The sequence below is a fragment of the Lissotriton vulgaris genome, chromosome 7 (genome assembly GCF_964263255.1).
Source record: "Lissotriton vulgaris chromosome 7, aLisVul1.2, whole genome shotgun sequence".
Classification (NCBI taxonomy): Eukaryota; Metazoa; Chordata; class Amphibia; order Caudata; family Salamandridae; genus Lissotriton; species Lissotriton vulgaris.
The window spans coordinates 1,707,793,675-1,707,821,631 of record NC_141695.1 but is presented as its reverse complement, the minus strand read 5'-3'; the positions used below and the strand labels follow the sequence as shown (position 1 = coordinate 1,707,821,631).

Genomic DNA, 27,957 nt, shown 5'->3' with positions numbered 1-27,957 from the left:
CACCCCAGTTGTACGGGTGTAGCAAGACCCATACAGAGCTCAAAACACAGCTCAATCTACGGCAGCCTTCTCCTGGCATATGGAAGTAGCCTAAAACAATCTGGCACTCCTCCGCGGTGAGTTGGGCGCAGTTCCCTCACAGCCTGGGTCCAACCTGTGAGCCGTAGCCTCAGTCTCTCCTTCAGATGGCCGCCGGAATGCTATGGCCGCATTGGTACCGGCTGTCCCGCCTGACGTACATGGTGATATGGGTGCAGGCACTTCCATCCTCAGCGTCCTAGCCCAGACAGGCACAAGTCTTGGCACTCCTTGAGATGGAACTTTATAGGTGGCCCCCTCTGGCATACAGAGTCACTTCAGTGGTACGGGTGTAGCAGGACCCACACAGCGCTCAAAAAGACAGCTCAGTCTACGGCATCCCTCTCCTGGCATGTGGGAGTAGCCGAAAACAATCTTGCACACGGGCGATGTCCCAATTGGTGATTAGCCGAATCGTCACGTCGGGTTCCCCACTCGACCCTGCTCCCTCCAAGGCTCTCCTCTTCCTCAGCAGGGGGGCGTTGGTGCTCCAGACTCCAGGGAAGGTGGTCTTGGATTCCCTGCATGATGTCCCCTGCCCAGCAGGGAGACTAGCAGGCCTTGGCCCCCAGTCCTGGTCACAGGCAGAAGTCTTGCAGAGTTCGCCTTCTCACACAGCTTTTCTTCCTGCTTGGCAGATGACAAACGTTTGTGGATTCAAACTTCCCTTCTTATAGTCCTTTCCCAGACAATAAATGTAATCTAGGGTATGGGTCTTTGAAGTGTTATGTTGGGGTTCTGCTTCTTTTGAAGTGGACACTTGTTCTTTGCATCTTTCTTCATGAAAGAGGTCTGTCTCAACAGGCCTAACTTTAAAGCTGATTTTCCAGACCACAATTCATGGGAGTAACCAGAGTTCACACCTGATGTCAGCCACAGTGATACGTGCATCAGGAGATTAATCCCAGAACCCCAGCCCATCTCTTTATGATTCTCTTATCAGCTCCATCTCCCTTCCTGAGAGGTGTCCAGGCCCCTTCCCTGTGATCTATCCCTGAACCAGAGAGCTCTCATTTGGAATGTAGAGGGAGTCTGTTCCCTTTCCGTCCAGTGTGTCAACACCCAGCTCACAGGAATTTAGCAATACACAAACCAATCTGGTGGGATTCCTCTCCTCCTCATGACTTTACCAGGCAGACCCGGGCTTCCCAAAATGGAGACGAGGGTCCTCCATACCAAGTACCATTGCAGGCACACTTAGCGTACTTTCACAGCACACTTTCAGTTCAGCACTGTTCTTCCATGCATTGTACCTTTCCATGTACCCATGCATCCAGAGCATATGCTCAGTCTGGACGCACTGTTCCGCACTGAAGCTTTTCTATACATAACCAGGGTGGGCTCTTCATAAACGCACACACTGTCCGCACACACACTCACTATGTGTGCACTGCACCCTTCATATTGTACTATAAGCAAGTCCGCATACACTCAGCACATGCTTTATCCACACATGCACTATATCTCTCATGTATTCCTCTCAACATACATACACCGGGTACATGTACTAGCCACACATGCACTGCAAAGTACTGCTCCATCCCTGTACCATCCCCGTACTGCACCCTTCCCAGGCAAACATACAACAAATGCAGACTCACTAATCCTGTGCTGCACAGCACTCCACAAATTACCTGATGTAGGTCAAGGGTAAGCTAAGCACACAGCAGCGGAACTTTTAAAAAGATGAGTGAGCATGTAGGCCTCACTCCAGTGACACAGGATAAAAAGGCCCTGTTCACTACCACTGATCGCTACATGGTATGCTGCCAGACCGCGCTCGTGCAGCTCAACTCCTGATGAAGGCGTTAGCTGTCCACCATGCTTTGGACACCCCTCCTGGTCCAACAAGACCACAATCCATGAGACAGGCCTATGTCATGGGGCACATGCATGATCCGTGTACACCTACGACAAAAAAATCTGCATTAAGGGTCTTGGCAGCAGTACATTTGGACACTCAGGATAGGGGTACACGTCTTTTACCGTGCAAAGGACTTTTCCTGCCAAACATAAACTTTCTTACGTTTTTCAATTAAAAACTTGCATTTGCTTATGGGGCCTCCTCCTTAGAGATGACATATGTAAAGGGTCTGGCAAATAATGCCATCGTGAGGTTCTATCGGTGAGCCTCACAAGTAGATTCCGCCCTGAGTCGAGTCCTGATTAGGTATGCGGCTCACGTGCTGTCTATGAGTATTCGCTCCCTTTTAATGGACGCGCAGAGTGACTTATTCTGGCGGATAGAACAGTTCAGAGAAATTCTCCTTGACAGCCCCATATGTTTCTGTCACTGCCGCTGACTGAAGGCTCATTTGCAAATGTGTTGTAGCGCCAGGCTATAGGACAGCGACGTTGGCCGAATCAAAAGGCCCTGTCGCGCCACGTCACGCCTCATCTCAGTAAGCGGAACAGACAGATGTACGACGAATATGCAATGGTGCATTTTTTTTCTATAAAATCGAGAGTTCTGAAGACCTAAGGAAGGTGCTGTTTAGTGTTTGTGAGTGGGCGATGAGTCAGTGAGTACTGTTGCGCGGCTCTAAGGTTTTTCGATAGTTCGATGTATACATGGTTTGCAAGGTCTATGATGGTGACAAGAAAGTTTGTCCCAGTCAAGGGTGCTCTTCCGGGGTAGTTTGGTAATCTTACTTGGCCCAATCCATGAGTGTACATCCCTGCCCACCAGGAACACACTTAACATCAAAGCAACAAGTCATTTTCAACCCCGAAGTCGTTCCAACTGAATTTTGTTTATTTCATTACAAATACATGACTTAAGAAAATCTGCAATCACTCTATCTTCAGCTAAGTGCATTAAGAGAGTCTGGCAGCTTTGCTAGATTTTTTTCACAAATTAAACCTTTCTTAGTGGCACTGTGAACTATTCCACGTAGGATGCGGGTATGGATAGTTAGCAAAGATGCTACTAGGTTTCTACAAATGCAATAAATGTAATTCCTGGAGGTTTGCAATTGGAAATGGCAAAGAATTCTCTAATGGTGAAAATAAAGTTAAATACATTTAGACTCGTAAAACCAGATTTTGCGTTTACATTATCTGTGTATGTAAATTGCAGTATGTTGGGTCCACTATCAGAATACTCAACGACAGGTGGCAAGAACATACCTGTGCCCTCTAAAATCGTGATTGTAAATACCCAGACCAGCTTGCTACTATCCCTCTCAGTCCTGCTTTATTTCTTTTGTGTCCTTGATTTATTGTGTTCCAAGGACTGATGTTATTTGTGTGAATAATACTATGTTTCTCTGTAGATTTCAAGGCGGTGTGTTCTGGCTGTTCTTGATGATTTACTTTCAATGCTCTGTGCTACTTAGTTGAGGCTTAAAGTCTTCTCTCGCCCTATAGGCGTGAGATTATGAGTCATATCTGGAGGTGGTAATGAAGGTGTTGGGCCTCAATTTATTTTCTGTTTAATTTATTTTTGTACTTGGTTAAAGCACGAACAAGACCCTTTGGGTATGTTAGCACTACACATAAGAACCGTTTAAGTTTGCATATTATTTAAATCCTATAACAGTTGTGTAGGAACAATTTGAAATTAAGCTTGATATAGGAACATTTTCTTTACTGTGTCAGAGCAGTCTACTGAAGAATCTCTTTGCATGAATTCCATTTTATCAACAGCTACATTGTTGCATAAGAGTAAAAAAGCATAGCAATAGAACTCATTTCCCATATGGTGTCATGACCAGATATTTCTTGTGAGCAATCGGTTCCCGAGGGTATTTAATCGGTTTATAGCTGGGCAGTGAAGACAACAAGGTGTTTAATCGGTTTATAGCTGGATAGTGAAGACAACATGGTGTTTAATTGGTTTATAGCTGGATAGTGAAGACAACATGGTGTTTAATCGGTTTATAGCTGGATAGTGAAGACAACATGGTGTTTAATCGGTTTATAGCTGGATAGTGAAGACAACATGGTGTTTAATCGGTTTATAGCTGGATAGTGAAGACAACAAGGTGTTTAATCGGTTTATAGCTGGACAGTAAAGACAACATGATGTTTAACAGGTTTTTAGCTGGACATAAAGACAACCTTTTTCACCAAGGATGGCCGGTCTTGTAAAGTTGGAGCAAAATCATGAATGTACAGAAGGGCCGTCTCTGCTTCTAGCCCTTTGAATTGTGGGAGCAAAACCATGACCGCCACCAAGGAAATTAGGCTTGATTTTAGTGGAATTGGAATGCATCAAGCAGATCTCCAAGTGCTGGGTACCCTGAGCAATTCTTCTGACAAGGCTCCCTATGACAATATTCTGTTGGTGAGTACCTTGCATTAGATTTCATGCCGGCAGGGACTACCTGGCCAGTCTCCTTTTTGCCAATCATCAGTAGGCGAGTGCTTAATTTCTGCCTGTAGTTTCCGGAGCTCAGCACCGGTACTTAATTGTAGCTCTAGTGACAGTCCACCACATGGTGGCATTGTATTTTTAATTTTGAAATGAGCACAACAACTGTGTTTATTAACTCAATATACATTGAAAATGAATAATACCAGCCTTTCATGCCATTATTCTAGCTTTGTGTTGCCTGAAATAGTCTGAATTGTCAGACTCGTAGGAGTGCAACAGTTCGGTGTTATGTTGGTGCTGCCATTGGCAGAGTTGGCAGGCTATGGGTGGTGCAGGCTGCAGTGGTCTTCTGAGAAGTGCCCTGGCACGTAATGTTTTACAAATTAAGCATTGCAGTAGGCAGATCTCTCCTTACCAAGCCCAGCTGTTATTGCACAGGATCAGGCACTGCGAAGGAGGTGGCTAGCTGCAGGTGGCACATGCAACAGGTGGAGTGAATTCTCTTCCAGCGTCCGGATCCTACCCACGGCTATGTGCATTCACCCTGTAGCCGCAGTTGTCCTTTTCGCAGGGATCTTCTAAGCACATTACGAGGCTGGTAGAAACTCCTATGAAAGAGTCCCCACCTTTTACCACAGTTGCCCTCATCATCACTACAGCTTCAGTTGTGCAACGTCCTTTGTGTTACCCACCGGAGCCCGTTGTCGGTGGCTGCCTGTAATCTGGGGCTGACTTGGTGTGTAATGCACCAACCTTTGTACTAATAGAGTTTCCTGATTCTCTACTGCCTTTCTGGGCTTTTTGTTGAGTGTCTTCAGGTTTGCACCTTTGGACAACACTTTTCTGGAGAGCAGGGAGTAACTTTGGAGGTTTTTGAGGTGAAATTACCTGGAATATTTATTATTCCGAGAGGTCAGCTTCAGTAGAGATAGCTTTGTACTTCTTCACAATTGTGGAGTTCTCTGACTTTACCTGACTACAGAGGAGTAAAAAAAGTTTGTCCACCAATCTGATAGGAGGAATTTGCCATCCCTTAACCAACATACCTCCTCCTCCTGCTTTAGCTCCTTATTTGTGTGTTATGCATTTAGACCCAGATCTACCATGGGTTTACGCAGAGGTTCATGGTGCAAAGTGGTGCAAAGGTAGCAACAATCAACTTTATGGAGCAAAAGCGCCTTAAAAACAAACGTTGACCCTCGCACAGTCCCAAACACTTCACTCTGTGTAGCCTGATCCCCTAGAATGTGTCTAGAGCAGAAGTATCAGGTTGGCACAGCACAAAAGAAGGAACAGCAAAGTTGCCCTACTCAGCTTTGCCTCAAAACCGCATGCCAAGTGCAACAAGGTGCAAGGAATGGCCCACGCGCTATATCACCTGATCTCCCTATGTGTAACATGTTTACTACATGAAAGTGCACATCTTCTACGATTGACTCCTCTGCCAGTGGCGTAACAAAACTTGAGGGGGCCCCCTGCAACATACATGGAGCGGACCCCCTCCCGGCCCATCACCTACCACTTTTGGTGAGGGGGTGCCCTGGATCTTGGGCCCCCCCTCCACTGCTGGGGCATTGCCCTGTGTGGTTGTCATGGTTGTATGGCATTACAACGCGGGCTTTTACCCTGCGTGCCATTACAACGCTGTTTTTACTACGCGACTTGCGCTGTAAGCGCTGGATAGTGGAATAGTTTAATTTTCTATTCCAACTCCAGCCCACGTTACAGTGGGGAAGATGTTGGATTAGAAAATTTAACTATTCCCTATTCAACAGCGCCCTCCAGCGCAAGTCTTTGTAACGACTTGCGTTGTAAAAGCAACATTGTAATAGCAGCGCGGGGTAATGCCCGCGTTGTTATGGCTGTTTACCGGTTGTCATCATATAACAATTTGTACTGAAGAATGTACCTCATGTGCAAACCCTGCCAGTCACCGCTGACTCGCCTCCGTTCCTTAACACAAGGTAAGCATCACACACCACAGTCTTTTTAGCAAGAACACAGCCGATGAAGACATCGGCCGGCGACTCCATGTAAATCTGGCACTGTACAGTTTTCTACCATTTGTACAATGCAGGGCTGCAAGTGGAGCCAAGTAATTCTGGGCCTTAGAGTTGGGGAAGAGGGAGCAGTACAGACCACTGACACTAGGATTGTGTGAAAAAGGCTGCTTTATTGAAACAGGTGTACATCACAAAATAACCTAGGCCTTTGCCTCACAAAACTAAAAACTCACTATACAACTTTACACACCCATGTTAAGCTAGCCCCCTCCCGTAAAATCTCCCTCCCACCCCCACAACTTAATACAGTAATATTTTTCCCACTTCAGATGTGTTTAACTGTAACTGAACTTCAAATTCCTCAACACTTTACTACAACTATTATCCCCTACTCAAGCAGACTTCCTCCATAACCTTGAACTTCCTGGGGCCTCCAGGAGTGGACTAATCTACCCGTTTCCCTTGCAGCCTGAATTGGCGCTGTCAACAAGAATAAGCTTTGTTAAACAATGGCAACTACTCTGCCAACCGCCTATGCACCTGCTCCAAAGCGACAACCCCAAATAACAATAATAAACCCTTGCACACCTGTTCTAATGAAGCCAGACCAAACCAAAGGCTCCATTGACCTCAAACTTCCCCCAACCAATAAAAACAAGGGACGGGAGGAGGAGGGGACCTACCACTAGCTAGATACCAGACACCGTGTTACCACGACAAAATGGCGTCTGGTACCCACAAAATGCCCGTCTATATACACCTTGAGCTAGAAAAGTAGCCCAAAACTCACCCAAACCCTGAGCAGTCGTTGAACTGCTCCAACTAGCCCAAATTACCCCAGGGTGGGGGGGAAGGGGCAGACCTCCCTGCGGCCGGCTGCCCCCCCCCCCCAAATCCCCACTGGCACGAGGATGGTATAGCAACACTAATGCCGGTTTTACTCAACTGCTGCGATTCTTAGCAACTGGAGCGTATCATCCTATTCAGAGTAGCTCCAAACACCTCCAGCATAATGCTGATGTCTATGTGTGATGCCAATTTCACCCTGACTCTTCACATCTGGATGGACTTGAATTTTTTCCCCTGCAGTTTTCACATTGCAAAGGGAAGGAGGCATTCGAGTGGAAAAACTGCACAGGGTGTTACAGCCTTGACTGCTTAGGCTACCGTAATTGCCGCTTTTAAACTTTGCTAGATTTTAATGCAAAGCTCCGAGCAAATTCAGTTCTGCTCCTTGCCACTGCTGATAAATGTCTTATTACAGCCTGTAACGATGACCATGTGCGACGCTCCGATGCCTTTTGGCTTGGTTCGTTCTATAGAAATATCACATACATACATACAAATATACATAAGCAGAAGATAGTGTGTGCACACAAACCGTATGCCCCAACAACTTGGTTCCCCATTTCGCTTTGCCGTACCAGCATCTTCTGCACCTCACTGATGATGCCCAAAAAAGTTGAAACACATCTCTGGTTACTTGTATTACTGTCCTGATGGAAACTGTCCCAGTAGTATGGACTTGGCTGTCCCTTTTGTAGTGGAACCAAGATTTAATTGCCTATGACCTTTCCTTGGCTGTAAAAACTCAGTGAGCAAAAAAACAATGGAATAGAATCCTCCAATGAGTGAATAACATTGGTTATCCATCACTTTTTGTTTTCCTTCCCAAGTTGTTCTTGATGACTGGTGTTTTTGGTGCAGTAGCTAACTGTGCTATGGTGATATAATCCACACTTTACTAATTATGCCTAAAAAGGTTGAAGGTCTGTGGGTTTGCCTGGGTTCCTGTACAGAAGGGACATGGCCTTGCAGGTCAGGTTGCCCCTTTCTGGGTGAAGTGCTTAAGGTCGTCTCTGTCTGCAGTGATACAATAAGCAAAAATAGCTAGAATGGAATGTGCTCAGAGTAGTTACCAATGGTAATATGAATGCAAGCATTTCCATCTATCGTTTTTTCTTTTCCTGAGTCAGATGGTGTCTGGGCAGACAGGAGGCTGGTGCGGACCCTTCTCGTTTCTATTCTGACCTCCCCTGATTGAAATCTAGTTGATCATGGGTGTGTCTGTAAACAGAGAGTAAATGCAGTCTCTAAGTTTTTCTTCTGCAATGCTTGTTATTGTTGAAGAGTAACAGTTCTCTGCAGTAAACTGAGGGTCACTTCCCTGGCATAAACACACAAAAGGTGATGGTGGGGGAAAGGAAAGTATGAACTTACAACACATACATTTACAATGCATTCTTTTACAACGCAGTTTTTACATCGCAACATCCTTTACAACGCATTCTTTTACATAGCATGCCATTACACCGCATTTTCAGAAACTACCTTTACAACGCATTCCATTACTTCGCATTATACCTTTACAACGCATACCATTGCAACGCATACCATTACATTGCATTTAAGGTAAGTGTTGGATAGTGTAGGAGTAAAAAGTACTATTCTAACTCCAGTGATTGCAACAGTCGGGTAAGTGTCGGATAGTGTAAGGGTACTATGCGTTGTAATGGTATGCGTTGTAATGACATGCATTGTAGTGACGTGCAATGTAATGGCTGCATTGTAATGACATGCAATGTAAAGGTAGTGCGATGTAATGACTGTGTTGTAAAGGTTGTTTCCCAGGGGAAAGGCTTAGAAATAGTCGAAATCGCTAGAAAGCACTCTAGGTAGCATTCCAGTGCATTATCTTTCACCCACTATGCCTCTCCAGACAGAGGCTCACCATAGGCAAATCAGTACTAACACTGCTTCTTATGGGAAGAGTCCATCCTTGCCGGGAGGGCAGCCTGCAGAAGGGAATGCAAGCAACCGCAGACTGGTTTTGGCATTGTCAGGCATCATCAGCGAGACACAGTTTAGATCCTAATGCACAGCGAGAAAGTGATCAGCGTCAGCTCTGGTGGCTCAGGGGACAAATGCATCCACTGGACGAGCCTGTATTCGACTCCATGGTCACAGGTTCAAATCCCGGCAGGTCCACTTAGCCTTTCATCCATCTGAGGTCGATAAAATGAGTACCATTGAGTTGGGTAACAATAAACATCTGTTATCCAGCACGAAGATGCCTATGGGTGAACGTGCGATTTACAAATACAAATGGTATGTTATGGTATGTTAACCCTTGGGCTTTTAGGTCGTAACATCAAACCCACAAACGGTGATGGTAGAAATGCATGCAGATAGTCTAGACCATTGGTAATCCCTCTGGGTAGCAGTACAACCCATGACTTTATTTTTGCATACTGTGCAATCTCTACACCTCTATGCCTTATGCAAGTTAGTACTGACCCTGTTCCTTGTGGAACAGGCGTGAACTAATCTTCCCGTTCCCCTGTCAGCCTGAATTGGCGCTATCAACAAGAATACACTTTGTTAAACGATGCCAGGTGAGGCCCCCTTAAAAAGGTTCCACAAGCACCCTAGACCAGTTTCATCCTTGCTAGGCCTTCTCAGTAAAGGATAGCCTGAATCAAGGGTTCCACGTCTGAGCCTACCCATAGCCGTCTCTGTCATTCTTCATCACGTACATAAAAGGCAATAGAAGGAAGGCTTCCAAATATGGCTTTGGCTAGTTGCAAGCATCCCTCCTATCACCTTTGGGTGTTTGGTGTAACAGCTTCCTCCCTTGCCATGTTCTCCTGATCTCCTGCAGCATTGTGTGGCTTAGTAAGCAGGGGTATGTGTTTCCTCAAATCTAGGGCTGTCAGCTTTGTCTGTACATGTGCAAGCTGTAACGTTTAGTAGCAGTGTTGTAGTCTGTGTGAGAAAACTGAAAACCCACCCCCTTGCTGCTTGCGTTTCCTAAAATCGCCTTTCTCAATGTTGCGTTTCATGTGTCGACTAGTGCTGCGCCATGCTTTGGAGACCCTTCCAGGCGCTCAAGGGTGATAGGACCCTGCACAGGAATCGGTTCTCTCTTCTAGTCACTGCACAGCTGTCTATCAGGCACCCCCCTTGCTTAACCATAACCACCACCCTCTGCTGCCTGTGGTTCACTCTAAGCTGTCTCCCACACTTCCAGGCCTTTCTTTTTTGTTTTCGGGCTTGTTTCCATTCCCCACGGTGCTCTCCATCGCACATAGATTATTTGTTTACACTAAGTACATTTGGTTGTCAGACAGCAGGCGGAGTTTGTCTCCTGTGACTAGCTGCTCGCTCATCACCCAGCCTTCTACTTTTCAGGCTATTGTTCCTTTTCCAAATGAGTGTTTAGCAACTTCTTTAGTGTTAGGAATTCCCCCTTCGAGGGTCTGCCTTTTTTTATGTTGTAGTACCAACTGCATATTTATGTTACATTGTAGAACCTGCACCTGTCGTCCTTGTGCCAGTTGTTAACTTCTCACTTCACATCTGTCTTCAGTAGTATTCCTTTTTAGGTCTTGCTAAATACCCTTTTTTGACAGAACTCACGTAGCCATAAAAAGGAAATGAAAATCAGGATATAAAGGGAGTTTGGTTCCACTCCATTTTTCCCTTTCCTCTTTACAGACATTGATTGGACGTGTTTTAGAAGAAATTCTGACCTGAAGAAAATAGTCCAAACAGCGTTTTTCCGTCGAACCGTCACTGACGACTACTTTTTTAAATAATTGTTCTTATCCGATTGACGTAACCCGATTAAAAGCCATTCTTGTAAAAACATGAATTTCTTAAGGCTAGTTTTTTGTGTGGCTTTTTTTAAAGCGGGGTTTGCCCCCTTAAATCTGTTTTTAATTTTTTATTTTTAAGGGGGTTCCCCTTCTTTACCCCCACCCAGTTACTCTCCTCCCTTAGTATTCCACCCTTAGTACTCCACCCTTTCCCCCCCATCCTTAGTACTCCACCTCCTCCCACCTTCCCTATTTCTCTTTGCTACACCTACCTAAGGGACCTCATGCAGTACTTTCCCCATGCGTTTTAAAACACCCTCTTACCTTCATTGTTCTGTTCTTTTTGTCGTCTATGTTGTGTTTAACTACTGGGTCGTGGTAGCCACAAAAGAAATACTGCAACTCCTTTTTTTAAGAGACTTACCTTTTCCACAAAAATATTATATTGTCATTTTGACTTTTCTCCTTAATGGAATGTAGTCAGGTTGACTTTTTTCATTATGGAATTTCGTCCAAATGTCAGAATTCAGCAGACATTTGACTGGACGAACAGTAGTGTTAGCGCATACATGAAGTAGCTCCATCCAATATGTTGTGTAACTTTCCCCCCCAAAAAAACCCTAACATGGGAGAAGAGCAAAACATGTGCAGGATGTTGGCTGCACTTAGGGAAACATGACCTATCTATGTCATCTCCCACATGCCCCTGCCACCAGAAGCACTCTCAAACCCTCGCAGGCCAGTTGTTACACTCCACCAGAAGCATTCCCACACAGTACTAGTCTTATACTACCCACAGCACTCTTACACCCCTCGCGGACCAGCCGAAACACGACACCAGAAGCATTCTCACACAAGGTGAATAGTAGTAGTGTTATGTTACCAACAACACTCCTACAACTCTTCAGAGTAGTCGTAGCAAACTTCTCGAAACACTCACACTCCTCGCAGACCAGCTGTTACACTCCACCAGAAGCGTTCCCACACCAGTTGTATAGTAGTAGTCCTATACTACCAACAGCACTCTCACACCCCTCGCGGACCAGCTGATACACTCCACCAGAAGCATTGTCACTCTCATCGCACAGTAGTAGTCCTAGTACCAACAGCACTCCCTCAACCCTTCAGAACAGTAGTCACACACTACCAGAAACACACTCGCACCCCTCGAATTCTGGTTGACAGCACTCAGAAACTTCAAAATGTGGCTGTGTCACACTTTTGACAGATCTTTCACAGGCTAACAGTAACACACTGCAGAGAGCACGGTCCTGCCACTCACAGAGCAGCAGTCTCAGACCACTGACATCACTCTTGTACCCCTCAAAAACCAGCAGCCCACATACAACCCCCACAAACTAGCAGCGAAGCAAGCCAATAGGTGTGGCTGCTAACTGAGTGTGCGTCTTCATTGATTGGCGAGTTTGTGGTATTGTGGACTGGCGAGTTGGTGAATACAAGAAGGACCTAATGGCTGTACGAATAGATGTATGAGTATATGGATGAATGTCTGAGCGCATGATACGTGATTGAGTGCTTTGACAGTTATATAAGTGACTACATGGATGGAATCATTCAGGCACTTCTAGTTGTAAGGCAGACCTATTGGCTTTGCCAATGATTGTTTTGCCTTTGTGATGCTTTTGTGTGCCAGACAAAGGTGCTTCCTTGTGCACCCTTGTACCATTGCATTACTGCAAAGTATCTTGTTATGTTCTGATGTCATCTCTCATTGGTGGTGCCAGATTACCTCCACTGAACATAGAAGTTCTACCTGTCTTATGCCACTGTGCTTGGAGTGGGCAAGTGGTGTGAAGCTTATTAGCTGTAGCTGCCCCAGAACTCCCCTCAGCGTGCTACTGAGACCAAGCCAATGAGTGATTACGGTAGGGGTGTAAACTGCTCTCCTCCAACCTATGTGTGGCTCGCGTTGCACGCCAGTGATATGTGGATCCCACAGACATGTATCAGTAATGGGCTTGACAAGTCACAATGCAGAGACTCTGCCCAGACACCGCTACATGAAAAAAGTGCCCATTTGTTGTAGATCTTTCCCCTCATAATGATTTCTCTTTGCAAAGTTGTTGTTTTATTGTATTTATCTGCAAAGTTCATACACATTGAGGATTCCTACAACACCAGCCTACAGTCACTAGACTTCAGACAGGAGCCATAGCTGAATTTTGCAATAGATCCTAAACCAAAGCTCTGAGTCATGTGTGTACATTTAAGGAGCTTTGTATTTTTTTCATTCGCTCTACAATAGCACACAGCACACTGCCTCGTCTCAGTATGCCTGCACCGCCTCTCAAAGTCGGCATCATCACCCCATGGCCTACACCAAGGTGTTTTCTCTCTCTCTCTCTCTCTCTCTCTCTCTCTCTCTCTCTCTCTCTCTCTCTCTCTCTCTCTCTCTCTCTCTCTCTCTCTCTCATTCAGACAGGGGTAGGTGCATGGACGTCAATTTACCAAAATGCCAGGGGTAGCAGAAGTGACATCACACTCCCCTTGACCTTCACTTTCACTCACACGCACATTCTTACATATAAACACGCATTCACTCTTACATACACACACGCACACTCACACAGAAACACACTGCCACCTGCAAATACGCACACAACACTTATTTAAAAGCATTTTTACATACCTCAGCTGCTAGAGGGTAATGTTTCAGCTAAAGGAACTCAATTTTTACACTAAAAGTAAAGAATATTATATATATATATATATATATATATATATATATATTCACTCCGATCTCCTGCACAGGCAATACGACGTGAAGGAATCACGAGCCACTCCAGCCGGGTAGGTTCAAAGTATTTTTAATGGGCACAAAAAAAGACGCGTTTCGAGCGCACAGGCTCTTGGTCACATATAATATCCAAGAAAGAAGAGACTCAAACAGATAGATTCGCCAAAGAACAAAATTATATTTCCACTACAACGTTTCAGCTTCCGCCTTCCTCAGGTAGTACAAGCTGGTTTGCTCAGTGGCTGGTCTGAAAGGCAGTGCCAGAGATAATAAGGTGAAAGCCAGGGGTTGCAGCTGTGACCCCTGGCGACCCGCAAATGACATCCATGGATGCTGGGGGTAGAGGGATTTTGTCAATACAGATGCCAATGTAGGTGCCTCACAGCAATTAGGATCATAAAGGAAATCATTATTTTCTAGGTCTACAAAGCACCAGTGTGAACTAGACTTGGAAATGCTCTTACTCCAAACAGAAGGTCACTGCCACTCTTTAACTTCTTAACAGAAAACTGAATCTGTGGACAATTAAAAGCAAAGTAGTGAAATTCAGGGCCAGATGTACGACGCTATTTACCTAGTTGCAAACGGCCCATTGGGACGTTTGCAACCGCTAAAATACATTTTTAAATGTACAACGCCCTATTTTGCAAGTCAGAAACCTATTACCGGCTCGCAAAATAGGGTTAGCGAGTCGCTACTAGGAAGGGGCGTGCCAAAGGCGTTCCTTCCTAATAGCTAGTCGCACTGGTTTATAGAAATGTTTTGCGACCGTGAATGCTGTAGCAAAACATTTGCTGTTTACCACCCATTTTAAATTGGTGGTAAGCCATTTGCAAATGGGAAGGGGTCCCCAAGGGGTGCTAACATTTTTTCAGAGCAGACAGTGTTCCCACAGACCATTGTCTATTCTGATAAAATGAAATTAAAAATTTTCATTTTTTTTTTTAAAAGCATACCATTTTCCTTTAAGAAAAAAGGGCTGCTTTTTAAAAAAACTACTTTATTCAAAAAAGAAGTCACAGACATGGTGGTCTGCTGACCCCCGCAGACCACCCTCCTTGTGAGTGCTGGCCATTCCCAATAGGTCGCAAATTGCGACCTGCCTCATGAATATTAATGTGGCAGCTCCCTTGCGAACCATCTGGGAATCACAAACAGTGTCTCAGACACTGTTGTACATCAGGTTTTGTGACTCAAAAATTGCGAGTAGCTAAAAATCCCCATTTGCGAGTCACAAATCCTGATGGTCGTTCATCCTGCCTAGAGCCCAGTCACTTCAACCCTTGGCTATGTGGGAGCCTGATTTTTCTAATCACTGGTAAGGTGTTCGATATCACATCCATGCTTATGATAATGCCTCATTTGTAAATCCCAACCCCTATCTTGGATGATCTCAGGTCCCTGACCCTGATATTTGGCATTAGTGGTCTAGCCTTGTGTTAGCATTTGCCACCGCTGTAATGCTGAGCACATATTTCGCTCAGTAGCTCCCTGATTCCTCCATGACAGCCGCAGGGCTTACCACAAAGGATACCTTAGAAAAGATATCAAAAAAGCACGTTATACCTTTTTCACCAGAGCGACTTCGACTTGATATTCGTATTTTAGAAAACTTACTTTTAGGTTGACCGTTTTATTGAAAATTGCTGTGATGCTATGCTTGACAGATAATTTTGATCAGTTATTTGTAAGAATTTGACCTATTTTTTTTCTTATCACCCCTTCCTACAACCAAAAACAGTGGAAAGGAAAGAGAAATACCACTCCAGATGAGGCATATCTGCCACCTGATGCTTTGTTACCATGGCAGCAACACCAGGACGCCAATGGACTCCGTCGACAAAAGAGAGACTGGGTGATCCCGCCCATCAACGTACCTGAAAATTCACGCGGGCCCTTCCCGGAGCAGCTTGTCAGGGTAAGTTCCAAGAACATGTCTCAGCCATCCTTAAAAAAGCTCTGTGAAAGAAAGTGGTGTGTCCCATGAGGAGTTTAGCAAAGGTGATCTTGCCTACAGGTAAAATTACACAACTTGTCAAAGTCTCTAAAAGACTGATACGTATGAGCAAGACGGTGTCACAAGTTGAGTTCCGCTCTTAGACACTGGGCAGGCGGTAGAATCAGTCTCATGTAAGGTTTGTGGTGCATTGGAAAGTCTCTAAATCTGCTCTGTTGCAGAGTTTCTGGCTAGACGCAGTCCAATTCAATGAAAAAAATGTGTGAAAATCTAATGAAATTATTTTAAGTAGGTAAAATAGGTGGGTTAACATAAGAATCGACAGAAGAGATGCTAAAAAACACAAAATAATGTTTTTAGATAAATGCCAAAAATAATTGAAAAAGTAAATCAAAAGGCATCCTGAGCCTTTATTTCCAGTATTCCTAAACATATAAAAAAGCAAGTTAGTTGGAATAGGTCGGTTCTCCGTCCCCCCTTGCATAGACCTCTCTTTAGGTACATCTCGCAGCAGTTACTCTGTATCTTGATGCCAGAGTATCTGCGCCCTCGCTCACCTTCCAAGTGGTCACTTTGATGTTTGTACATCTGTCAGTGCACAAGGGGTGGGTACTCTCCGTTGGAATGGATAGGTGTCACTAGAGAGAAGGTGGTAGTTTAATCTCCGAAGATACAGATAGAAAATACCGTAAGTGTTCCCTGGAATATGGTTGAGGCCATCCTGGTTTACAGGGACCAGGGTGAGACCCGATGATGAAGCATGACACCAATCGAGTATGTGAGGGTCTATCTGATTAACCAATCATTATCCCTGATGGTTTCTCCTATATGGACGAGTTTATACCACTAAATGGGATTCAATAATTGGGTGGTAGGATACGTTTGGTGTTGTTGATTAAAGCAGGGAGATGATATCCTATGTCTCAATAACAACCTTATTCCCATCCCCAGAAACCCCCTGGAATGCAATCCAGGTCTAAGGGCCTGATATGGATTTCGGCAGACGGGTTGCCCTATCACAATTTGACGGATATCCCGTCTAACAAAATTTAAATCCTATAATATTCTACGGTATTTATATTTCGGCAGACGGGATATCCGTCACCATTGTGACCGAGTAACCTGTCCGCCGAAATCTAAATCGGGCCCTTAGTGTAGAAATATTTTTTGTCCATGTTATGCAGGTTATTCAGTAGCTGTTTTACAAATGTTGTATGGTGTTCGGTATTTTGGTTATGTTACTGCGTTTTCAAGACACGTGCTGTATGTTTGTGAAGAAATGGTTTAATGTGGGTGTGTTTTGCACCGAGAAACTGTTTGCTTGCCCCTTACGTGTCGGCTTCAAACACTCATATCAAGGCACAGATTTGTTTTCCTTTCCATTCCTGAATTTGCCAGTGTCCAGTAGCCTCATCATGATGCAAAGCAGAGAGGCTATAGGTGGCTATTTAATGTACGTATCTAACCACTGGAGTGGTGGGGGCCCAGCTGCCGGGTTCTGGATTTCAGCTGGTGCGAGTACCTAGTAGAGAACTCCAGAGTCCATGGGCTAGGCCTCAGACATTGCCTTCTATGGCTGATGGTTAGAGCAGGGTGCGATGGGCGGACCATTGAGAACGATGAAGCATTAGCGCGCCTTTCCGTAAAAAGTTAGCACCCCAGCTCTGCGGTCTAACTTGCCCTGTTGGAAAACACCAAATTGCAACCCCACAAAAATGGTCTCTTACTTTAACTAGTAATTGCAATTACCACAGCGTTGTCATGCCCGCCTCCAGCTACTCCAACCTGCACCATAGGTCTTCCCAGAAGTCTAGAGAAACCAGAGCCATTTCCCGCCTTTTAGCCCCGCGGCACGGGGAGCAAATGTCATTGGCTGCAAACTGCACATTATATTAGAACATACATTCTCTCTTGAATGGGATTGAACGTGAGCTGGGTTGTTACCCTGCCCAACTCAGTAAATACTAAAGCGGTGACAAAATCCTTGCAGGGTAAGAAAGATGCTGTTTGCAAATTTTGCACTTTGTCTTCCAGCTCACGCCCACCCTCCCCCACTCTTGCAGATGGGCTCATCCGCTTCCCATGGGTTCATGTGACGGTAACCTTTTCTTTACCATTCAGATTTCTTCCCGCCTTTTCGGCTTTGTAAAGAGACATTAGCAAGGTTCCCTGGGGTTCCGCAATGCTTTTTTTCCCTTTTACTCGCAGAAATAATGGCTGGCGTCCTTTGTCTTTTTCTACAGCATATTATTTCCTATTGTATTTGCTTCAAAGAAACCAATTTCTGCTGTTGAACCACGGAAGTTGTTTGCTTTTGTTATATTTTAGAGCGCGTGCACGCGCGTACTTCAAGCGTTCCTGGTAACTTTGTCACAATGTTAGGGAGCGCTTCATCCTAAGGTGTCTGCCATAGGAGTAGCCCAGAACAAGGAATGCATTTTATTAACTCCTGAAGTTTTTGCTTTTTCTACGGTCTCATTTGTAAATCACTAATCTGATAAAATAAAAAAAATCATCAATAAAAAATACAAATATAGATCAATCCAAAGAAATGGGTTTAGGTCAGCACTCCTCATCCACTGGTCTCATCACCTGTCACTCACATTTTGCTTTCATCCACTATAGGATGCAACAAGGGACAATGGTCAGCCCTCTTCAGCCATTGGCTCTCTTGCACTGGGATTTTCTCCTGGTCACATGGGCATTTTACCCCAAAAGAAGCGCAATTCAGAGTCAATTTGTGTGGGCGAATACTTTACCAAGGCTTTTTTTCTTTCCATTCATTGTCCTTTATATTTTTTTAGTAATACTTGTATATTTAAAATAATTCCCAGTTTCCCTCAATTCAAATTCAATATATCTTTTTCACTGCACGAATAAGAATCATATTTTCCTGTCACGGGCATAATAACGAAAAAGGGATTCTGTAGGTTTTAAGTGCACCTGGCTGCCTGCAAGCACCCCTTCTGTTTTATTAAAATTATATGCGATGCGAAAATGTATTCCCAGTATATGGCTGGCTGCCACGTTCAGGCCTTTTCATATATTCTTGTTTTTCTTCATTTTATTTTTATTGCACTTGCTTTCAATACAAGTAAAAACAAAGTAACCAGTGCACCAGTTTCCTCAGACAAAACGTGCTCATGTTGCCAATGTCTGTTAAATTATGCAAAGGCCTGAGCTCGCCTCGGCCTTCGCCTGATTCTGTTAAAATGTTAAACCCCATCTCTGTGGTGACTGCACACGAGTGGCATAAAGGATCCACAGGCCAGGCCTAATGCTGTCTACATTTGAATGTTTTCATCTAAAAAGCAAACCCAAAACATGCCTGGCCCATGAGCTCTTGCTGCAATTTACTTAGAATTGTGGTGCTCTAGGGAGAACTGCCACTGATGTGTCCCCTAGTGCAATATTTCTGTAATGGGCCTGTCTCTAATCTACCTCAAAACATCCACATTGGGCATGTTGGTCAGGGCATCAAATGTAAGCTGTCTTCATTACTACACGAAATGTATAATTCCATGATAGTGGCAGCTCTCTTAATGACAATTACAAGGTGTATGCAATTTGCTTTGAAATAAGCACAATTCATATTTATTTGGGGGCATCGTATTATTAACCCCTTTGGTGCGGCCGCGATTCTGTGCCTGTGCGGCGTTTTCCGAAGTGGGCGGGTTCATGACGGCCCCCAACCGTCTTCAGCACACGAGCACCATGATGCATGACGGCTTGGGGCCGTCATCAGCACCGAAGGGGTTAAATACTTTATAAACGTTTTTAGATTCCTGAATAAACAGAATTCACAGACGAAAATAGATGAACCTCTGAGAATACCTCTCTTGTGATAGAGAGTGCTTAATATTCCAACCAGACCTCAGTAAATAAAATAAGGGATGCCTGAGATTGTGAAAAACAGTGTTACCAAGCAAAGGGTTCAGAAGCGAAAATGACTAACACCAAACCATGAAACCAGTATCAAACGTCACTATAACAAAGCATAAATCCAGTGGCGCGAAGCACTATAGCCAAGCCATAACACCATCAGGAAACAGCAAAGACACCAGTGCGAATGCATACAACATGTTCACAAGCCACACAAATGGGAAGAAAGGGCACTACTGCAGGACTCTGGCACCATACACTGACCCAGAAACCTAGTGTACATGTGCAGAGCCAGACAGAAGGGATTTGGGGAAAATTAAGAAACCATAGACATGAAATAAAAAATGATGAAACCAGGATGAAGAAAATTCAAAATTATTATTTTGCGGGATTGATGTAGCTGGAGAGAATAATAGATAAAAAATGAATTGAAAATATTTACAGATTCATTTAATACAAACAATTTAAATTGAGACATTCTGTATAATAGGAAAGTGTTGGAATTTGAGTGAGGATAAAGGTAATATATAGGGCTGGGTTCAGAATTAGAGGCTAAATCGAGGATCATGGTTAAGGGAGGCATTAGGGTTAGGGTTAGGATTTGCACAGGTTATGGTTGGGGACAGTATTAGCATTAGCATTAGTTTTAGGGTTTAGGGTTAGTTTACAGTTAGAATTAGCATGAGGGTTTGTGTTGGTGTTAGGATTTGCACAGGATTAAAAAGGAGTTTTATTGTTAGGGTTACAGTCATATGTACAATTAGCCTGAGGGCGCGTATCACGGTTAAGCTTAGCACATGGTTAAGATGGGGATAAAGGTACAGTTAGTATTAGGGTTCACGATAGGGGCAGGATTAGTGTTAGCGTTATGGTTAGGGATAACAGTAGTGTTCGGCTTACAGTTAGGGTTAGTATGAGTTTAGGTTTAGGACTTAAGATATCACCACGCTTTAGCACCATTATCCAAATCTCTTTATTATCCGCCCTGCATTGTACATAACATAATGTTAATTGAAAATGTCATCACCCTGAAGGCCTTAATCTGGATTATTTCTCTATCGTGAAGTTGTTCCTTGGACCTAGCTCCGGATAGTCAGCAGAGAGCAGCAGTGAAAAGCATCATTACTGGTCCTGGCGCATTCTTCGCCCGGCTCTAATGCTGTAATGCTCTCTTTGGCTACATCTGGAGATCTTCTCTGCACCAAGAATTGCTTAGATGGCTGCATAATAACAAAAAATGCTAATTCTGTAAAGAGCCATTTTTACCACTCCTAAACCTCAGAGTGAGGAATTGCCTAATTCCCCTTTCCAGTTCTTGTTCTGCATTATTCACAGGCTCTCAGAAGCCAGGGACTGCAAAGCGGGGGACGGTTTCTGTGAATGGAAGATCCTCTTTCTCTGGCTAAATTGCAGCATTATACGCTGCCGTCTGCTTTTAGTTCTTTCCTCAAGTGCATTAGAATTGGCAAACGTCTTTTAGGAGCCGCTCAGGCGGATTCGGAGAGTCTGCGATTCTCTCCCTAGTACCTTTAAAAGGCCTTCCCTAAAGTAGATGGCATAGAATGCTTGACTGGGCCATTATCATCTCAATGACAATTATTTTTTTACTAAGGATTATAGGTTGTGGGAATGGAAGTAAGAAAGCTGAGCGGAGGCATATTAGCTCCTTTTACTGCTTCAAAGTGCGCTGCTCAGCACATGGAGAGCCCGCTGCGGCGTGTCATCCCCGCTGGCGGGAGAACAAGGCTACGGGTTCTGCTGATGAATTCAGGTGCTTGTTGTGCTGTTTTCACCTCCTGCTCATCGGGCTGCCGCTGCGTCGGGTCTACTGACCGCTGCGATCATCCCTGTGGTGATGGGCAAGCGGTATGTGGAAGCGGAGTCTGTGTTCATTAAATCCAGCTTCTTAATGGGTTGGAAGAGATACAGTGCAGATGTTGGCACTGGCTGGCCCCACCCCTCACTTAAGATCCTCACCCACCAATCCCTCTTAGGGTGGTCATTGCCTGCTGCCCGGTGGATCCAGCTGTGAACACATGTCGGATGCTCACGAGCAAAGGAGGTCAGGTCAGAGGGGTCAGCACTGATGAGCGTGAGTGCGCGCACTTTGCAGGAAACGACAGTTTCTCCTCCTCTATCTATATCCCTCTTTAAAGTTATCCCTACTTTTACATTTGATTCAGGGTCTCATGCAGATGATCTGGTGAATCCAAGTTATTTACTGTTTCTGTTCAGGAAGAAAAGTACCTTTTTTTGACCTAGTGGTCTTATTTTTTCCTAAATGTTGGGTGCGATTCCCAAAGGCGACCTTAGACCCGAAGCCTAAGTTTAGACCTGAAGTTTAACGTTAGACTTCAGGTCTATACTTAGATTTCAGGCCTAAGTTTATCCTAGTGAATCGGGCCCTTTATCTCCACCATACATATGGAGACTTCCACAACTGCCATAGTCACCAGGTTTCAGCTACTAAATACATGCAAAAGATCATATGAACATTACCTTCCACAGAACTAACACAATGATCTCCGTACCAGCCATAAACCTGACATCTGCGACAGCCGGCTGGTGGCGTTACCCCATTACTCCCTTGCCTTCTCCCCATTGGATAAGGTGCTAAGGGGCAGATGTATCATCCGTTTTTTTGTCGCAAACGCTGCGATTCGGAAAATAGCAGCGTTTGCGACAAAAAAAACGGGATTTGGAATGTATCATGCAAAAAGCCTCGCAATATTAAGGAATCGCTAATTTAGCGATTCCTTAATATTGCGAGGCTTTTAAGAAATAGCAAATTGCGATTTAAGATTTGAAATGTATCAAGCATTTCAGTGTTGCGATTTTTGACTAAGAATTCGCAAATTACCATCAACTTGTAGTTGGTGGTAACTTGCGAATTCTTTTCAAAAAGCACTTTTTTAAAATTCTAAAGGTGCCATATGACGCTCATACATGCCCTTAGGGCATGTATGTGCGCCATATGCGTACACATATCAAATTCAGGGGTGCAGCAGGGTGTCCTTAAGACACCCTTGCACCCTTGAAATTATTCTCAATTTGCGATTAGCTAATTGCTAATCGCAAATTGAGTATAATTTTACATTCATTCCTATGGGCCTCCTGGCCCATAGAAATGAATGGGAAATTATTCCTTAATTGCGATTAGCAATTTGCTAATTGCAATTAAGGAATTCTAAGGATTCGCTAATAAATAGCGAAATTCTACATACATACCATTTTGCACTTCTCAAATAGCGATTCCTTAACAATCGCTATTTGAGAAGTGCAAAATGGTATCTTGATACATCTGCCCCCAAGTGTCTCCACTAGGACCCTGTTCAACCTCCCTAGTCACAGGCTAACCTTGTACTATTACCAAAGTCCCTTCTTGCAGCTGACACTAAAACAGATGATGCTGACAGTCACGCCACACTTTCTTGGGATGCGTTGATGGACTGTTCCTTTAATCTAGTGGGACCTCGTCAGTGAAAGTATTTCTACGCTGTTCTGCATTTTACCTCCTCACTAGTGGTGGATAATTCTTTATTTACTTTGATTTAGTTAGGTGAATTGGGGTTTTTGCACTTCAGATCAAAGTTTCCAAATTTGCCGGCAATCAGCATTGGTAAATTTGCCATACCTCTGCTACAATATTTCTGTTTTATTGATGCACCGATTTCAGGGGCGAAGTCCCAAGGTAGGCTGTGCTGATCTTGTTCGGTTCCCTCCCTTGGAGCGTATAAGACATGTGTGCAGGAGATCCCATGTAGACAGCCTTCCAGTCACCACAGTGGGCCTAATTTACAAATAAGAACTACATTTTCATCTGGAGATTTACAAACTCGTATGGGTTTAAGCTTATGCATTTTGAAATATTTACCAAGGTTTCCCAAGTTACACCTGATAGCGTCTTACTGTCGCGAGGTTCTAAGTGTATGTTTGTGAACATGCAATTGTGGCCCAGGAGCGGAATTTTCTCATTTGCACTGGTACACAGTGTGCATGGAGGGATACCATTGCCTTTTTGCGCTGCCATATTTTTCCCACCTGCAAAATGTTTCCCCTTGCCAAAATACCCTTTCCCTACACCATCACCATTTGTGGGGTGTTCCCTGTCCGTGCCCACCCTAAGAAGACATTGAGAATACACTCATCCTCCAGAGTTTTTGTCTGTCCCCAAACGTTCCAAGAAAGCCTTCGACTGTGATGCACACTTCAGCCCTTGAGTGGCATTTACCATTGCTAAACCATCGTGGGATATTACCGCAGCTGCAAGGTCACTTTTAAAACCACCTTTCCATAGACAATTATGTGGTTAAGTTGGCCATAGTCTTGGAAGTGTATTTGTCACCTGGGCAAAGTATTTATAACTAGGTTTCACTTCCACAAAGGGCATATGTCAGGGAGTGCCTTAAATTCACGACTATAGAGTGTGACGTAAATTATGTTTGCTCCTAAATGTCACTCCCCTCCACTTCACTCTACAAGATTGCTTAAACAAGAGATTTCTCCCTCATTTCCAGGGCCATGCAAAACCCATTTTGGGCGCAAGTGGGAATTTGCAAGAAAACGGGATTCCAAATCAGGAAAAATTGTGTGTGCAAAGGCTTCGCCCACACAATATTTCACAGCTAGAACTCAGTAATGATTCAGGTATATAGCACAAATGTACAGTTTGCAATGCAACATAAATATATATATAGTTTGCACAGAGGAAAACCTATGCAATTAGTTGATTATCCCTCATTTCAAGGTTTGAAACTCGAAACGGTATGCAAATTGTGCGCGCGATAAATATTGTACACCGTGGCATAGATATTTACCCCAAGTGCAACCTTCTCCTGAAGTTTCGCCCCACTGGGAATGAGGGTCTTACATATTTAGTCAAAATGAAAAAAAAGACCACAAAATCATAAACTTTTACAACCTGGCAATAGTAGGTATGTGTATGTAGAGGTGAATTAAGTACATTCACCTCAGGTTTGACTATTCTTATTCCTGGGAGGGGATTTTAGAACCCATCAAAATAATGCGGAATTGGTGTTGAGATACAAGTCAGGAAATTGAGGATAACTGTTGTGGTGAATAAGTGGCAGACATTCCCATCCTGTTGCTGATGCCCTGGTCCCAGAGGAAAGAACCGCTGTTCTAGAAGAACTGCATGAGGCTTGTAATGATGTGAAGGTCAGCGTTAAGCATGGGCGGAAAATCCGTTTCGCTCGCGGATTTTGCGGATTTTCGGTAAATTCGCAATCCGCGAGATTCGCGAATCTCCCGCAAAATCCGCAAATCCGCGAGCAGCGGATTTTGCTCGCACTGTTCGCGTGAGTTCGCGGCTTCCCAGTACAACTTCGCGCCCCGCGAATAAGTGCAAAATTGCAGAAATACGATCTTAGCAAAACTGAAACTACTTACCAGGTTCAAAAGTTCAGGCTCATCATTAGTAGCCATTTCCTGTAGTGCTTCCTGAGGGGCCCCTCCAGAGTTCAGTTGCCAGTTGCAACTATTATGTGACCCTGCTCTGAACCTCAGAATAGTTACACATATGCCACAAAGGTCCTGAATTACAGCTAAGGGAGACAAGCAGGAGCCAGGCTGGAAGTTCAAATCCATTAATCAGCCCCTAATTCATTATTGTCAGTTGGGGCAGGGCAGGTGTTGTAACTAATTTTGCAACAATGAAAGCACTTAGCAAGTACAAAAGATCACTAATCAGGAAGCACTAAGGAAGCAGGTGCCAGCTAAAAAAATATTCTGTGACACATTAATCAGCCCCAAATTAATTCAGGTCACTTGAGGCAGGGAAGGTGTGCTTGCGTTGCCACAATAATGTACACTGACTGGACAACCAGAGGGTGCTGTGATGAAAAAGAGGGTGGCATGGGTGGGCCAGAGGGTGGCATGAGTAGTCAGAGAGTGGCAGTGGTGACAGAGAGTGGCAGTGATGAAGAAGAGTGTCCCAAACAGGCTGGACACGTAGAAACAACAAGTTCGTGAAACTTGCGACCCGACAGGTAAGTTCGCAATTTGCAAAAGTGTACAAAACCCTCGCGAACTGGCAGAAACCCGCGCAAACACAAAAAAAAAAAATCCGCTAATTCGCGAGAATTCGCGGATTTTGCGGATTGCGAGTTCGCAAATCCGCAAAATTCGCGAACGCGAGATTCGCAAAATTCGCCCATGCTTAGTCAGCGTGTCACTGAGCCAATCTCCTGATTACGGATCAGATCTCCCTGTGCTCAACTGTAGGTGGAACAGATTGCAATACTCAGAACAATATCATCACAGGAATGCTCAGATGCTGGTCTGTGAAGGAAAGCTTGGTATCGCGTGCTGAGTAGTAGTGTGCAAAACTATGGACTCCTTTCCACTCAAAAGTGTGCACAAATGTAAGAATTGTTCTGCACATTTACTATTCTGCTGCAAAATTTAGTTTTTTGGTATCTTGCATGACTTTTTAGAAGATGCCATACAAGATTCTGTTATGAGACTGCTTCAAGCAGTCTGGTTCCAGCTGAAACTTATAGAGACACACTGTCTGCATAAAGCAGCCGCCCGCAGGCAAAACAATAAGCAAAATTGCACAGTGTAATATTGTGGGACACATTTGGGGAATTCCACCAAATTAAACATGTGGTCATTTCCCAAATTTCTTCTACATTATTACAATATCATCCAGGACCTTTGTAAAGGCACCTCTTGACTGCCGACAGTGCTAAAGGTCTAGCTGATAGTATAACGCCCGCCTGTTGGTGATAATGGGAGCAATCGTTCCTTTTTCCAAGTTAATGCATGCCCTGCTGTGTAAGGGAGGATCAGGGGAGTGCAGTCAGCCTGGTCCCCTGCCTCCTGGAGGCTCAGTTCTGAGCTACTTCGAGCTGGTGTGTAATCAATCAATCCATCAGGATTTATAAAGCGCGGCTAATCACCCAACAGGGTATCCACAATTTGGAGCATATAGAGTGACCGACCTCATAGAGAGACAGATTGGTCCCCCGTGTCTGTTACCACTTGTGAAACTGACAAAGTGCTGTGTACTGCATTAATGAAAACAGGGAGACTAATTGTCTGATACTGAGATCTAAGCTCACCATATTGTGAAGTGTCGCTGAAGGCAGTTGTGGGATCTCAAACACAGTTGTTGTCTCGGCCCCATAAGCAGGCACATCTGGTGAGACTTGATTTCTCTGGCAGACATTTCACCACTGACTGTGTCACGTGCAAATTTCCACTGTAGACTCTGAACACTGGAAGTGTGCATTGTCAGTGCCCACGTGCTGGGTCTCCCTAACTTTCCAGAAAGTTTACCAGAATTTTAGGGATACAAAACTCCCCTTTTATCGAAGGTCTAATGCAAAGGGCTATCTCTATTAAAATTGTACCAGATACGCCTCTGTAAAAAGGGCATCTAAATATGTACGTGGTAGCTTTCAAAGAACTTAGCTGGCCAGTGGTGCATTGTGGAGTGTGCCCACCTTCAGGGCATCTGCCAACATCGGAGCTCTGAACTGGGCAGAGAAGCCGCGAGAACCGGGGACGGAGGACTCCATGTTTTTGGCAAATCCTCTCTTACTGCCCTCCTCTAAATGAAGCATAAATACTGTTTCGGCTGCATTGAATACTATAATAGTCCAGCGGCGCAGTGCATTGAAAGAAAGACTTCCTCAAGACCCTCACGGGTGATTTCCTGTGCTCTATAAATGACTTTTTGATTGAAAGTTTGTGCTCTGCCGCTGGCTGAAAGCAGAAGGGGAGGGTATTACTTTGGTAATACTGGACCACACCGACGTCGCTGCATCTACGCAGCCATACCAAAATCATCGCAATGCTAGAGCACTTCTCCAGTTGCCGCTTCTCCCTACCGCACAACGCCTCCGACACATGGAGTTGAGACTTTGATTCGACACATCTAAAATATTCAGCATATGCTTCAAGACACCAGGTCAGATTTTTCATGTGTGCTAAGGACACCATAAGTTCTGAGCTTAAAAGCTTTAGAAGCATGGATAAAACAAGCAGCGGCACCGTCTGCTTGGTTTTATCCTCCATATGCTGGTGGATGTTGCAGAATGTTCTCAAACTCAACCCTTTCGAATCAGAAATTGTTTTCTCCACTTAGAGATCTCCATTTTAGCATCGCGATACATAGCTGCTATCGATGGGCAATGCCCATCAAACTGTTTCGGTGTGAAATTAGGGTATACTTGCAAATTTTGAAATGTACTTCAACCAATAAGGTAGATTTTTCCAATTGAAAAAGCTTTAACATGCCATTCCTTTCCTGTCCTTACCTGCTGTGTCATGCCATTAATGCATGTGTTTATCTTCCTCTGGACTTTGATTGCAGTCTCTACTTGGGCATGCTGTCT

The 27,957-nt window shown here is 44.4% G+C and overlaps 1 protein-coding gene across 1 annotated transcript in view; it reads left to right on the top strand.

Moving 5' to 3' along the window:
- Positions 1-27,957, top strand: part of CDH4 (cadherin 4) — a 676,299-nt gene that overhangs the window by 93,349 nt on the left and 554,993 nt on the right. Inside the window, exon 2 of the mRNA XM_086932873.1 lies at positions 15,497-15,673. Within this exon, the coding sequence (XP_086788999.1) occupies positions 15,497-15,673 (177 nt within the window). The remainder of the gene's footprint in view (positions 1-15,496; positions 15,674-27,957) is intronic.